Source organism: Pan troglodytes, chromosome 7 (assembly GCF_028858775.2).
Source record: "Pan troglodytes isolate AG18354 chromosome 7, NHGRI_mPanTro3-v2.0_pri, whole genome shotgun sequence".
Lineage (NCBI taxonomy): Eukaryota > Metazoa > Chordata > Mammalia > Primates > Hominidae > Pan > Pan troglodytes.
In genome coordinates this window covers 13,889,462-13,903,715 of record NC_072405.2, presented here as the reverse complement: position 1 = coordinate 13,903,715, position 14,254 = coordinate 13,889,462, and the positions used below count along the sequence as shown (strand labels likewise).

The window sequence follows — 14,254 nt, the reverse complement described above, 5'->3', positions numbered from 1 at the left end:
AGTGGCATTGAGGAGCTAGCTCCAACCTACGTGGGTGGAACTGACTCTCTGAGGAGCTCCTGAATTGGGACTGAAACCAGCTCAACCCCACCATGTAAGGACTGTGTCCTGTTGACCTTGCAGGTGGAGCCCCAGGGCAGGTACTGCCCTACACAGCTTCTGTCCCACCCCAGACCCCCTCCCCTCTTCACACTCAGGTCTCACGCTCCAGAGCTGTGACAAGCACCTGACACAAACAGCTCCTGCTCTGGGCAGCTGCCAGTGGCGTGGCCTGTGAGGTCAGCAGTCAAGGACGTGCCTTTAGCAGATCATAATCAAGATCTACTGCGAGTGGCCGGGTGCAGTGGCTCACGCCTGGAATCCCAGCTTCTTGGGGGAGCTGAGGCATGAGAATTGGTTGAACCCGGGAGGCAGAGGTTGCAGTGAGTCGAGACCACGCCACTGCACTCCAGCCTAGGCGACACTGTGTGAGAGTCTGTCTTGAAAAAAAGAAAAAAAAAAAAAAAAGGCCAGGCGGGGTGGCTCACACCTGTAATCCCAGCACTTTGGGAGGCCGAGGCAGGCAGATCACGAGGTCAGGAGATCAAGACCATCCTGGCTAACATGGTGAAATCCCATCTCTATTAAAAATACAAAAAATTAGCCAGGCATAGTGGCAGTTGCCTGTAGTCCCAGCTACTCGGGAGGCTGAGGCAGAAGAATGCCCAGAACCCAGGAGGCAGAGCTTGCAGTGAGCCGAGATTGCACCAGTGCACTCCAACTTCGGTAACAGAGTGAGACTCTGTCAAAAAAAAAACAAAAAACAAACTATTGCGGGTAAGGGAATAAGGAATAGTGTTCCAAATTGTGCTCACCACTTATGGGACTTGCACAGTCTCAAACCAAAACAAAGCATCCATGTCTTAAAAATCTGAAGTTCCTCCCTGAAGAGGAAGCCCCCATAGGAGTGAGGGTAACAGGAGGTTGGGGTGCTGCTAGGAATGGAGTCCCCGGAGTTTTGTTGTCCTAGAAGAAATAAAGAGTTCACCAAGAATACAGACAACACTTGTATAAGTCTAACCAGCTGCCACAACAATGTGCCACAGGCTGGGTAAATGCAAGTTTATTTCTCATGGTTCTGGAGGCTGGAAGCTCCAGATGAAGATGAAGGCTGATTCGGTTCCCGGTGAGGGCCGCTTCTTGGTTTGTGCATCACGCCTTCTCGCCATGTCCCAGAGCTCTGATTTCTCTTCGTCTAACTATTAGGCCACCAGTCCTATGACCTAATTTAGCCTAATTACCTCCTTAAATATCCTTTTATATATTTATGCAAGCAGGGAATGTGTTCTGTCCATAGCAACACTCTTCTGTTTATTCATTTATTCCAAAACAGTGACTGATTATCTATGCCAGACCCTGGACCCTCCAGTGAGGGGAGACTGTGGAAATCCCACGCAGCCCCTCCCCTCCGTCAGCCTTCACTGATGACTGGAGGGAGAGACCAGCATGCAGAGGACACACCAGCCACTGTGATGGCGAATGAGGGCACCCCTTACACTCACTTGTCTACATAACTCAACATCTTCCCATACCGGCTCTTCCTCCCCTCACCCAGCTCAGGGCCTGACACCACACTCAGTCAAGCCAGGGCCAAAAATCCAGCTCCTTCCATCCAGGGCCAGAAATCCAGCTCCTTCCATCCAGGACCAGAAATCCAGCTCCTTCCATCCACGGCCAGAAATCCAGCGCCTTCCATCCAGGGTCAGAAATCCAGCTCCTTCCATCCAGGGTCAGAAATCCAGCTCCTTCCATCTGCCAGTGGAGGGTGGTTAACTTTAGCTTCTTAATTCCCCTCAAGTTCCTGTCTCATTTCTTCCCCCTTCCCCATGTTGTGTAAGACCCTAATGGCTCCTCAGCCCCTTCCTGGGTCTTCCCAAGTCCAAGCTGACGCCCTCTCCATGCATCCTCAACACCTCCATATTAGACTAGTTCTATAATGGCAACAGGCTCATATAATTCCTCTTCCAAAGCCTCCCTATTGCCGAAGAAGAAAACCAAAGCTGCTCAATAAGACCCTCAAAAGCCTAAATGTGCACCCTCCACACACACACAAGCCTAAATGCACGCACACACCAAAGCCTAAATACACACACAAACACGCAAGCCAAAATGCACACATACACACACACACGCAAGCCTAAATGCACGTACACACACACAAGCCAAAATGCACACACACACAAATCTAAATGCACACACACAAAAGCCTAAATGGACACACACACAAACACACAAGCCAAAATGCAAACACACAAAAGCCTAAATACACGCACACACAAGCCTAAATGCACGTACACACACACACACACGCCTAAATGCACACACACAAATCTAAATGCACACACACAAACACACAATCCTAAATACAGGCAGACACACACACAAGCCTAAATGCACACACGGAAAAGCCTAAATGTGCACCACACGCACACAAAGATATGAGCCTAAAAGCACACCACACATAAGCCTTCATGCACCACACACACACGCATGCATCTCCTATATAGGCCTTGGTCCCTGCTCTCCTGAGATGTCCGTGGTCCTCCCACCACACTTTCATCTACTTGGCCCCCATCTGCTCTACAACCTCATCCCAGGTGTCATTTCCTCCATTAGACTGTCATTCATCACAGGTGGGTCAGTAGCCTCATCCCTGGGCTGTCAAAGGCTTGTGCACTTTCTGCCGCCACAGCCCCCATCAGTCTCCTTAGTCAGCGCCCACCCACAAAGGCCACACTTTTGTCAATTGTGAGTGATGAAGCCAGGACTCTAGCCAGTCTCACTGCAATATTTATGTGAAAGTAGATGCTGCATTCTGCTTGTATGTGGTTTCTCCTGGGCACATGGCACGGGACCTGGCCTCCTTATGATCTCGCCCGGGCTCCCATGCCTTCCGAGCTGGCTACCGCGCCTCACTCCTGAAGAGCGCGCAGGAGTGAGCTCTGCTCTCCAGCATCACCCTGTTGATGGACGTGAGCGGAACAGGGTGATGCCCTGGACACTGGGACTAAAATGACCTTCTTCTAGCACCCTCACAGGATGCTTGAAATCCTGAAAATGTAACCTTAAAAAGCAAAGTGTTTCTTCTCAAAAGAAGACATGTATGCAACCAAGAGACACATGAAAAAATGCTCATCATCACTGGCCATCAGAGGAATGCAAATCAAAACCACAATGAGATACCATCTCCCACCAGTTAGAACGGCCATCATTAAAAAGTCAGGAAACAACAGGTGCTGGAGAGGAGGTGGAGAAATAGGAACACTTTTACACTGTTGGTGGGACTGTAAACTAGTTCAACCATTGTGGAAGTCGGTGTGGCGATCCCTCAGGGATCTAGAACTAGAAATATCATTTGACCCAGCCATCCCATTACTGGGTATATACCCAAAGGACTATAAATCATGCTGCTATAAAGACACATGCACACGTATGTTACTGCAGCACTTTCACAATTGCAAAGACTTGGAACCAACCCAAATGTCCATCAATGATAGACTGGATTAAGAAAATGTGGCACATATACACCATGGAATACTATGCAGCCATGAAAACGGATGAGTTCATGTCCTTTGCAGCAACATGGATGAAGCTGGAAACCACCATTCTGAGCAAACTATCACAAGGACAAAAAACCAAACACCGCATGTTCTCACTCATAGGTGGGAATTGAACAATGAGAACACATGGACACAGGGTGGGTAACATCACACACCGGGGCCTGTTGTGGGGTAGGGGGAGGGGAGACAGACAGCATTAGGAGAAATACCTAATGTAAATGATGAGCTAATGGGTGCAGCAAACCAACACAGCACATGTATAAATATGTAACAAACCTGCACGTTGTGCACATGTACCCTAGAACTTCAAGTATAATAAAAAAATAAATAAAATAAATACAAAATAAAAATAAAATTAAAAAAAAAAGTTTTTCAGGTTCAGAGCAGAAAACATCAGTCCTGAAAATCAGGATTCCAGGGTTTAGATTCCTTTCACTCCCAGGATCTACAGACACCATCGGACCTCACATGGTGCCCGGCAGCATTCTGAGATTTTTTACTTTATTATCTTCTAAACCCCCAAAATTTAAGACAGGTCTCATTTAATTTAAAAAGTTTATTTTGCCAAGGTTGAGGATGTACCTGTGACACAGCCTCAGGAAATCCTAACAACATGTGCTCCAGGTGGTCAAGGCACAGCTTGCTTTTATACATTTTAGGGAGACATGAGACATCAATCAATATATAAGAAGTACATTACTTCTGTTCAGAAAGGCAGAGACAGCTCAAAGCAAGGCCCCCACCACTGGGGGCTTCCAGGTCACAGGTATGTGAGAGACAGACAGTTGCATTCTTTTTATTGTATTTTTGAGACGGAGTGTGGTTTTGTCACCCAGGTTGAAGTGCAGTGGTGCGATCTCGGCTCACTACAACCAATGTGTCCCGGTTTCAAGCAATTCTCCGGCCTCCGCCTCTTGAGTAGGTGGGATTACAGGTGTGTGCCACCACACCCAGCTAATTTTTGTATTTTTAGTAAGGACGGGGCTTCACCATGTTGGCCAGGCTGGTCTCGAACTCCTAACCTCAGGCGATCTGCCCGCCTCGGCCTCCCAGAGTGTTAGGATTACAGACGTGAGCCACTGCGCCCTGACCGGTTGCATTCTTTTGAATTTATTATAAGTCTTTCCAAAAAAGTTAATCGAAATACGCATGTATCTCTGGGAGCAAAAAATGACTTGAATAGAAAAAGAGGCAGATTCGCAATAAGCAGTTCCCAGCTTGAAAGTGCCCAAGATATTTTTCTTTCACAATCTTATTGAACCCACACCCGGTGTAATAACCTGGAAACCTCCCCAGGAGGCGGTCAGCACAGAGGCTAGGGAATGAGGCTTTCCAGGCCATTACACTAGTTTTCCATTTACCAGCTGGGTGACCTTGGGCAATTTGTTTCAATTCTCTGAACCCCAGTGTTTTTCTTCTCTAACATGAGGATTATATTGCCTGGTCAAATAATCATAGTGTGGCTTTGGTAAGACAGAAGGAAAAGGCCAGAAACAGATCCGATAGAATCCTGTAGCTAGCTCATTGAGGCAGTTCACAGAGGGTGTTTGGGAGGAACTTGGAAGAGGCTGAGCCATGTCTCACCCAGAAGCAGCAAGGAAAGCTGTGTTTCGGTTCTTTCTTTACTCTTTCCACAATCTCACTGCTCCTAGGTCAGGCATGGCTCAACCTCTTCCAAGTTTCTCCCAAACACCCTTTGTGAACTGCCTCAATGAGCTAGCTACAGGATCCCACTGGATCTTTCTGTCTCTTTCTTTCTGTCTCTCTGAATCTATTTCTCTCTCTCTATCTCTCTCTCTATTTCCATCTCTCTCTGTCTGTTTCTATCTCTCTGTTTCTCTGTGTCTCTCTACTGTCTCTCTGCATGTCTCTGTCTCTTCCTCTGTCTCTGTTTTTGTTTGTCCATCTTTCTGGATCTCTCTCTGTCTTTCTCTGGCAGGGGTGCAGTGGGAGTATACGGCAGGTTCATGTTTGGGTGCAGAATGGCATTCTGCCAGGGGTAGAGTGGCTGAGGGTCAGTCCACTCTGGGTGTCTCATGCCATGTGGCTGCAGCATGGGGTTCTCATTGGACCACCGTGACAGTGTAGGGTGGATGTCATTCCTGGAAACTGAGCCTCAAGCTGGGTTCTCCAGCCATGCCACCACCCCCCACCAACCCTGATATCCTCCGAATAAACTCTTCCCTTCCTTGGTCAGCGAGAGCCAGCGTCTGCTGCTTGCAAATAAGCCACTGAGACATCAGGAAAGCTGCTCACAGAATTACAATGAAAATCAGTAATAAATAAAATGTTTCTTAAATCTTTAGAATCAAGGAAAACCTGAGGAATACTTGGAGAGTCGCTAACAGCGCCCCAGTCTGGCAGCTGTAGCTCTGCAGGGTGGGCCCAGGCTGGACCAGACCCTCGACCTCCAAGGGCCACACTGGGGGCTCACTTTCTGAGGAGTGCCCTTTGGAAACGTCCCAGGAACACGTCTAGTGGGAAAAGAGAAAAGTTGGTCCATCGAGGAGAGTGTTCTGCATAAGGGGAGAGATGAGAAGGTAGCCTTGGTCAGAGGAAGAAACTTCATTACAACCAGCTCTCCTTTTGCAAGGGAAGAGGGTGAAGTTTGAGTTTGTCTTGCAGGAAGACAATCAAACTAAAGAGTCCAACACCAGCTTAGAGCCGAGTGGCCCCCTGCTCAGAGCTTCCCCGTGGCTCTCCTCCATGTGCTCCAGAAGGAGGGATTCCAGTGTGAACTGCCTTTTCCAGAAACCCCATCAGAACTGCCTAACCTAGAAAACCAAACAGGAGGAGCTGGCCCCAGGGCTCCAGGCTGAAAGCTAAATCCAGCGGCAGCCAGATGGAGACAATGTGCCATGTGACTGCTGACTGCTTAGGGCAAATGACACCAGGGGTTAGCGATTAGAAGTTCACCCTTGACTGTGGCACCTCCCTTCAGTTCCGTCGACGAGGTTGTGCAATCCACCAGTCTTATAAATACAGTGACGCTCCAGCCTCTGGAAGCCTCTGTCAGCTCAGCCTCCAAAGGAGCCAGCCTCTCCCCAGTTCCTGAAATCCTGGGTGTTGCCTGCCAGTCGCCATGAGAACTTCCTACCTTCTGCTGTTTACTCTCTGCTTACTTTTGTCTGAGATGGCCTCAGGTAAGCTCTGGTACCTGCTAGAGTTTCCCATCCCCAGGGCTGGGGACACTGGGGCTGATGTGAGTCTCGGATGGCTGCCTCCGTGTCCCAAGGGACGAGGGACAAGCAGCAGGAAAGCATCCCGTGGTTGAGTGGCCTGCAGTTGGCAGAAGGCAGCAGGCAAGCCCTGCCAAGCCTTCAGGGTCTGTGAGCCGCCAAGGAGTGAGCCTGGCAGGGTCATGGTGCTTGTCACAGGCAGCTGCCTGCATCCTTGTCCTGGACATGTAGACAGAATCCTATGTGGATGAGATTGCTGCTTCCCCTGCAAGATGACTCCCCACACTGAGAGGCCAGCTTCCTATGCAGAGAGAGGGGCCGGCCCCATCCTCAGCGCAGGTCACTGGGTGCAGCCTCCTGGGGTGCCCTGGTACAGGTGAGGTGCTGCCGCCCCACCCATCACGCCAGCTCAGCCGGTGCCTTGGACTCACCTCGTGTGCAGGCAGGCAGTCCTCTCCCTCTCCTGAGAAATGCATCCACATTCTCCAGGTTAGCGGTCTCCCCAGTCAATAGGAGGGGGCTTCCTGTGAGCCAGGTGTATGTCAGCTTCTCTGGGCCAAAGCAGCCATGACCCTGACATGATGGTGGGACGTGCAGGAGGAATCGGGGACATGTTTTATCCCAGCCCTATCCTTGTTCACATGAGTCACGTGGTGCTAAGCCTTGGTTTATTCATCTGCAGAATGAGGGGCTGGGACGGATGATCCTGAAAGCAAGCACTCCAGTTCAGAAAGTCTCTGTAAGATCCTATTGTAAGTTTCTCTAGGCCATCACTGTATCCAGCAGATAGGCTTAATTTATTCCAATTATGCCTCAGTTTTTCCATCTGAAAGCTGAGTACAAAAGCATTCTAAATGCAGAACTTTTCATGCTGCCAGTTGCTACAATGGATTTTGTTTTTTTGTTTTTTTTTTTTTGGTTTTTGGTTTTTGGTTTTTGTTTTTGCTTTGTTTTTTTTTTTTGAGACAGGGTCTCACTCTGTCACCCAGGCTAAAGTGCAGTGGTGTGATCTCGCCTCACTGCAGCCTCTGCCTCCTGAGCTCAGGCCATCCTCCCACCTCAGCCTCCCAAGAAACTGTGACTACAGGCATGCACCACCACACCTGGCTAATTTTTTTATTTTTATTTTTTGGTAGAGATAAGGTCTTACTGTGTTGCCCAGGCTGGTCTCAAACTCCTGGGCACAAGCAACCCTCCTACTTCAGACTCCCAAAGTTCTGGGATTATAGGCATGAGCCACTCCACTCAGCCTACCGTGTTTTTTTGTTTTGTTTTGTTTTGTTTTTTTGAGATGGAGTCTTGCTCTGTCACCCAGGCTGGAGTGCAATGGCACAATCTCAGCTCACTGCAACCTCCACCTCCTGGGTTCAAGCAATTCTCCTGCCTCAGCCTCCTGAGTTAGCTGGGATTACAGGTGCGTGCCACCAAGCCTGGCTAATTTTTGTATTTTTTAGTACAGACGGGGTTTCACCATGCTGGTCATGCTGGTCTTGAACTCCTGACCTCATGGTCCGCCTGCCTCCGCCTCCCAAAGTGCTGGGATTACAGCCATGAGCCACCACGCCCGGCCCATGTTTTTTTAAGGGAATAGAAAATATTACTTCATGCCATGTAGTAAAAGTAGATGCTGTTTAATTACACCCATATTTCAGTTTGGGGTGTGTGCATATGTTTTTACTGAGTAGCAGTGAGAAATTTCTTTCTTATGGTGGTTCAGTCCAAACTCAAAAGGGTTTGAAAGGCACTTTATTAACATAAAGAATTTTTGTTTTCAGTCTATTATATTTAAATTGAATTATGAGAAGCTATTCTTGAGCCTTCCCAGTCACAAGTCCCTCCTACCCCCAAGAATAATCACTCACTTGACTTTTATGGTGATACTTTTCATATTCTTTACACTTTTGCCACACTAATATTCAGGTTGAATAGTACAGCTTGGTTTGTGCACACATTTCTATTGGCCCGTAGGTGCCCTTATGCCTCTATTTCTACATGCTGAAAAGTTGCATCACCGGATCATAGGCTATGCATATATTCAATTGTATTGGACAATGCCAAACTGTTTTCCGAAATTGTTTACACCAATTTGCACTCCCACAAGCAGTGAATAAGAGTTCCTCTTGCTCTGTATCCTTGCCAACATTTGATAACATCAATTATTTTTAAATTTTAACCACCTGCTGAGTGTAGCAATAGCTCACTGGAGTTTTAATTTGCATTTCCCTGATAAATAATAAGTTGGGCCCTTTTATATATAGTTACAGGCAACTGGGTTCTTTTTTGTAAAATACCTGTTGGTCTTTTGTCCATGTTTTCTTTTGGATTATCTGTCTTTTCTTATTGGTTTGTAGTTCTTTATGTATTTTCTATGCAAGCCTTTTGACAATTATATACATCACAAATATCTTCTCTTGCTTTGTGTTTTGATTTTTCACTCTCTTAATGGAAACTTTCCTAGAAAAGAGGCTTTTATCATGATTTCAATGTAGTCGAATGTGTCCCACCTTTTTCCCTAAGGTTACTGCACTTTGTATCTTGTTTAAGAAGACTTTCTTTACATCAAAGACATGAAGATAGTCCCCAATATTGTCTTCTAAAAGCTTATCCTTTTTCTTTTTACATTTAGGCTTATAATCCATCTGGCAATGGGTTGTGTGTGTGTGTGTGTGTCTGTGTGTGTGTGTGTCTTCGGTATGAAGTAACGGTCAAGTTATTTTTTTTCCCCAATATGAATATCTGATTGTCCAGAACCAACTTTTTTTTTTGAGACTGAGTCTCGCTCTGTCACCCAGGCTGTAGTGCGGTGGCACAATCTTGGCTAACCGCAACCTCTCCCTCCCAGGTTCAAGGGATTCTCCTGCCTCAGCCTCCCGAGTGGCTGGGATTACAGGCGCCTGTCACCACACCTGGCTAATTTTTGTATTTTTAGTAGAGATCAGGATTCACCATGTTGGCCAGGCTGGTCTCAAATACCTGACCTCAAGTTATCTGCCTGCCTCTACCTCACAAAGTGCTGGGATTACAGACATGAGCCACCATGCCCAGCCCAGAACCAACTGTTGATAAGACTATTTTTCCCCACCGTTCTGCTGAGCCACTACTATTCTACATCAATTCTCCATGTATGCATGAGCCTCTTTCTACACTCTATCTTATTCCATTTGGACATTTTTCTGTCCTTGTGCCATCAGCACATTGCCTTAATTACAGTGGCTCTATACTTAGTCTTGAAATACAGTAAAGCAAGACCTCTCACCTTTTTTCCAAATGTGTCTTGGCTATTCTCGGCCCTTTGAATTTCCAAATAAAATTTAGAATCACTTTGTCAAATTAGAACCTCTGGGGATTCTCATGGTATTTGGTTGAAGCAGAAGATTAATTTTTTTAAAAAAGAAATCTTCAAATGTTTTAACAGAGCATTTCCACTCATTTAGGTCTTCTTTATTTCAAAATGTTTCATGCCTTCATAATAACTTTTTTTATGTTAGTAGGATGTGATGTTCCTGCTTTTGTTTCTGTCTTTCTCTCAAATCTTGACCTAGTAATTCTTTACTGTTGGTTCTCTAATACCTACAAACTGCACGTGTGTGTGTGTGTGTGTGTGTGTGTGTGTGTGTGTATGTCAGATATTCTAGCTGTTCTTTTTGGGCTGCCTGGTCCACAATTATTGGAAAACAAAAATCTCCAGACGCATTTAGATTACACAAACATCCTTAAAAAGCACATAAGAGAAACAGACACACGCACAGCAATATCTAACACAAGAGGGAAGGCAAATGTCATGAAAATGGTAAAGACAAGTGCTTTTAAAAGGCCCCTAGACTGAAAGCAGCATAGACTGCTCCAACAGGAAGGAACCTCAATATTCCAGACCAAAGGTTGTAAAAGTATGGCCTCTGGACCAGAAGCTTCAGTGTCACCTAGGAGCTTGTTTTAAAATGCAAATTATCAGCCCCAACCCAGACCCACTCAGATGCTGAGGATTGGAATATGATCTTGTCACCCAGGTAATGAGCATAGTACCCCACAGTTAGTTTTCCACACTCCCCTGCCTCCTTTCCCCTCTAGTAGCCCCCAGTGTCTCAGTGTTTAGCCCCCACTTATAACTGAGAACATGTGGTATTTGACTTTCTTTTCCTGTGTTAATTTGCTTAGGATATTGGCCTCCAGCTGCATCTGTGTTGCTGCAAAGGACACACTTTCATTCTTTTTTATGGCTGCGTAGTCTCCTCCGTTTTAAATTTGAGAAGCTGCTGCCTAGAGAGGTTGAGTGGTTTGCAAAAGATCACACAGTAGATTAGTTGTGGAACACAGAATGTAACCAAAGCACCCTCTCACTAACTTTGCTGCAATTCCTTTTGTGTCCCATAATGTACTAGATCCTGGAAGGTAATGCCAGAAATTAGTTCTGGTTATGCACCGTGACACCACAGTCAACCAGCGGTGTGGTGAAGTGGAATGAGAACTGAAGTGAGATCAGGAGGCATCCATTCTGGTCTGGGGTTGGTCTTTGACCAGCTACATGCTCTGGGGACATCACTGGACCTTGTTCCTTCATCTGGGGAGAGGATCACAGAAAGGTTGAATTAATTGAGTTCCGAAGTCCACCTTGGCTCTAAAAAGCTACATCCATATTAAATTTGGGCCTCCTCTGCTTACTCAGCATATATATACCCAACCATTTGATTACTGAGAAGAACAATCAAGAACAAAGATGTATAAACCTTCTCGATTTCAAAGTGCTTTCAAATTTATATGCTCAGTTGATCTCTCTAATAACAGATAATCACTTGGAGAGTTTCCATCTTTTGCAGCGTGGGTTGGAGTAGGCATCCTCTAAGTATCTTTCCAGCACTGGGAGCCTCCAGTGCAGGGAGACTAAAGCAGAAAGTGGAGACTTTGGCAGAGTCTAGCTGGTCATGATCTTACTTGAGGTCAACATTATGGCGAGATTATTAAAACATAGTACAATCTCAGACAGCCTCATTAGGAATCAGTCAGAGAAAAAGAATATAAGCTGGCAATCAAGAGACTGTGTTTTGTATGAACAAATGAGTGGCCTTGGCCCAAGATGCTTCCCTGAGTACTGGGATGGGAGAACCAGAGTGCCTCTCAATTCCCTTCCATCTCCACAGCAACACAAAAAAACTCTTCTTTTCTCATTCTCCTCAATGCCTGGTTTCCGGGCCCTTCCCAAACCTCTTCATTCTCCCGTGGATGTGTTTAAGTTGGCCAATAGACTTCCCAACGTTTGAAGCCTGGTATCAATACAGAGTCCCTTCTATTGAAATGAAGTTCAATAAAACGTTCTGCAGTGGTAAAAAGATTCTATATCTGCTGTTCGATGAATGCAGCACCCACTAGCCACATAGGGCTCGTGAGCACTTGCAATGTGGCTAGGGTGATTTCAATTAACCTAAAAGAGAACAGCCACAGGGAGCATGTGGCTGCCATATTGGATGGTGCTGCTTTGAGAACAAAATGAGAGAAATGAAGCCTCTACTTACCTTGGTTGGCGGAACACATTGAAGGGACTCTGTATTGATACCAGGCTTCAAACTTTGGGAAGTGTATTGGCCAACTTAAACACATCCACAGGAGAATGAAGAGGTTTGGGAAGGGACCAGAAACCAGGCATTGAGGACAATGAGAAGAGTTTTTCAAAAGTGGAATTACTGCAAAAAGTGGAAAAATAGCCTTTGGATGGAAGTTACTGATGAGACAATTTCCATCGGTGTGAAAGCCATCTTTCCAACAGAGATCTGCAACATGAGAATGTACTGTCTCCTAGGGTGGCGATGGCCTCTTGTATTAGTCCGCTCAGGCTACCAGATTTATCGTTTAAACTGCCCATAAACAGACCAGGCAGTTTAAACAACAGAAATGTATTTCCTCGCAGTCCTGGAGGCAGGAAGTCTGCGATCAAGGTGGAAGCAGGGTTGGCTTCTTCTCAGGTGTCTGTCCTTGGCTGGTAGATGACCACCGCCTCCCTGGGTCCTCACATGGTCTTTCCTCTGTGTGTGTCTGTCCCAATCTCTTCTTATTATAAGGATGCAAGACTTATGGATCAGAGCACACCCCAATGACCGTGTTTAACTTGAATCACCTCTTTAAAGTTTCTCTCTCCAAATACAATCACTTTCTGAGGCACTGTTAGGGCTTCGACACAGGAATTCTTTTCCTAGGGGATTCAGTTCAGTCCAAAACGCCTACCAGTGGAGACTTGCAACATGGCGGCCTGCTGGTCCCTCGCCAGGAATATCACAGGCGACTGTTCCCTGTTGCATGGAATAGAAGGCTATTCCAGAGTACTGTCTCTATTTATGAGATCTGGGATACTGGGAGAAGGGCAAAATAAAGTCCAAGTAGAAAAAAAAAACTATGAAAGTTTTAGAGAGTAACCATAATTTCAGCCTGATGTGAAACGATCCTAGATTTCAGCTGAAATAGTCATGTGGGAAGTGAGGGAGCTGGGATTCAAGGCAGAGGGAACAGCGTAACTGAAGGCATGGAAGGAGGGAAGTGTAGGCTGTGTTTGAAGAGTGGCAGCTGCTTCCACATTTCTAAAACACAGGATGTGATTTTGGGGTGTGTTGAGACAAGGCAGAAAACTTGTTTGGAAAAATAACTTGAATTCCCTGCACATTTAAAATCTCTCAGCAGAAGAAAACCCCACTCAGAACCCCACTGTTCATTCCTTGGCTTGTATTTGGCCACAGCTGGCATAGCCCCAGACTGAGTAAGCTCTTCAGACACCTCATTTCATGAGTAGCCCCAAAGATCAATCATGGGCAAATTTCTTGGAAGAGAAGACTCTGTGGTGTTTTGCAGTTATTTGTTCTGCTTTCGCGAGATGTTCTCAAATCGTTGCAGCTACAAGCCATGAGTCTGAAGTGTTTGTGTTCCCTCCTTACAGGTGGTAACTTTCTCACAGGCCTTGGCCACAGATCTGATCATTACAACTGCGTCAGCAGTGGAGGGCAATGTCTCTATTCTGCCTGCCCGATCTTTACCAAAATTCAAGGCACCTGTTACGGAGGGAAGGCCAAGTGCTGCAAGTGAGCTGGGAGTGACCAGAAGAAATGACGCAGAAGTGAAATGAACTTTTTATAAGCATTCTTTTAATAAAGGAAAATTGCTTTTGAAGTATACCTCCTTTGGGCCAAAATGAATCTTGTGTCTCAATTGGAAGAGGTAAAGAAGTAGGGGGTTAGGGTGCATGGGTTGGAATGTGAGACAGGTCAAACCACAAAGCCTGCCTGGAAAAGGGGAGTGATGTCCTAGGCTTCAGTGATGTCACCTCCACTTTGTTTGATCCACAAACCAACACGTGACTGATTCTTTTTTGTTTTTGTTTTTGTTTTTTTTTGAGATGGTGTTTCACTCTTGTCGCCCAGGCTGAAGTGCAGTGGCACAATCTCAGCTCACTGCAACCTCTGCCTCCCAAGCCCAAGCAGTTCTCCTGCCTCAGCCTCC

The 14,254-nt window shown here is 46.2% G+C and overlaps 1 protein-coding gene across 1 annotated transcript; it reads left to right on the top strand.

Annotated features, from left to right (window-relative positions):
* The first annotated feature begins 6,681 nt into the window (after positions 1-6,681).
* On the top strand, positions 6,682-13,840 carry DEFB1 (defensin beta 1). Its single transcript, NM_001009151.1, is given in 2 exon segments — positions 6,682-6,742; positions 13,695-13,840. Coding segments are annotated over 2 exon segments (207 nt in total).
* Positions 13,841-14,254: the final 414 nt, after the last annotated feature.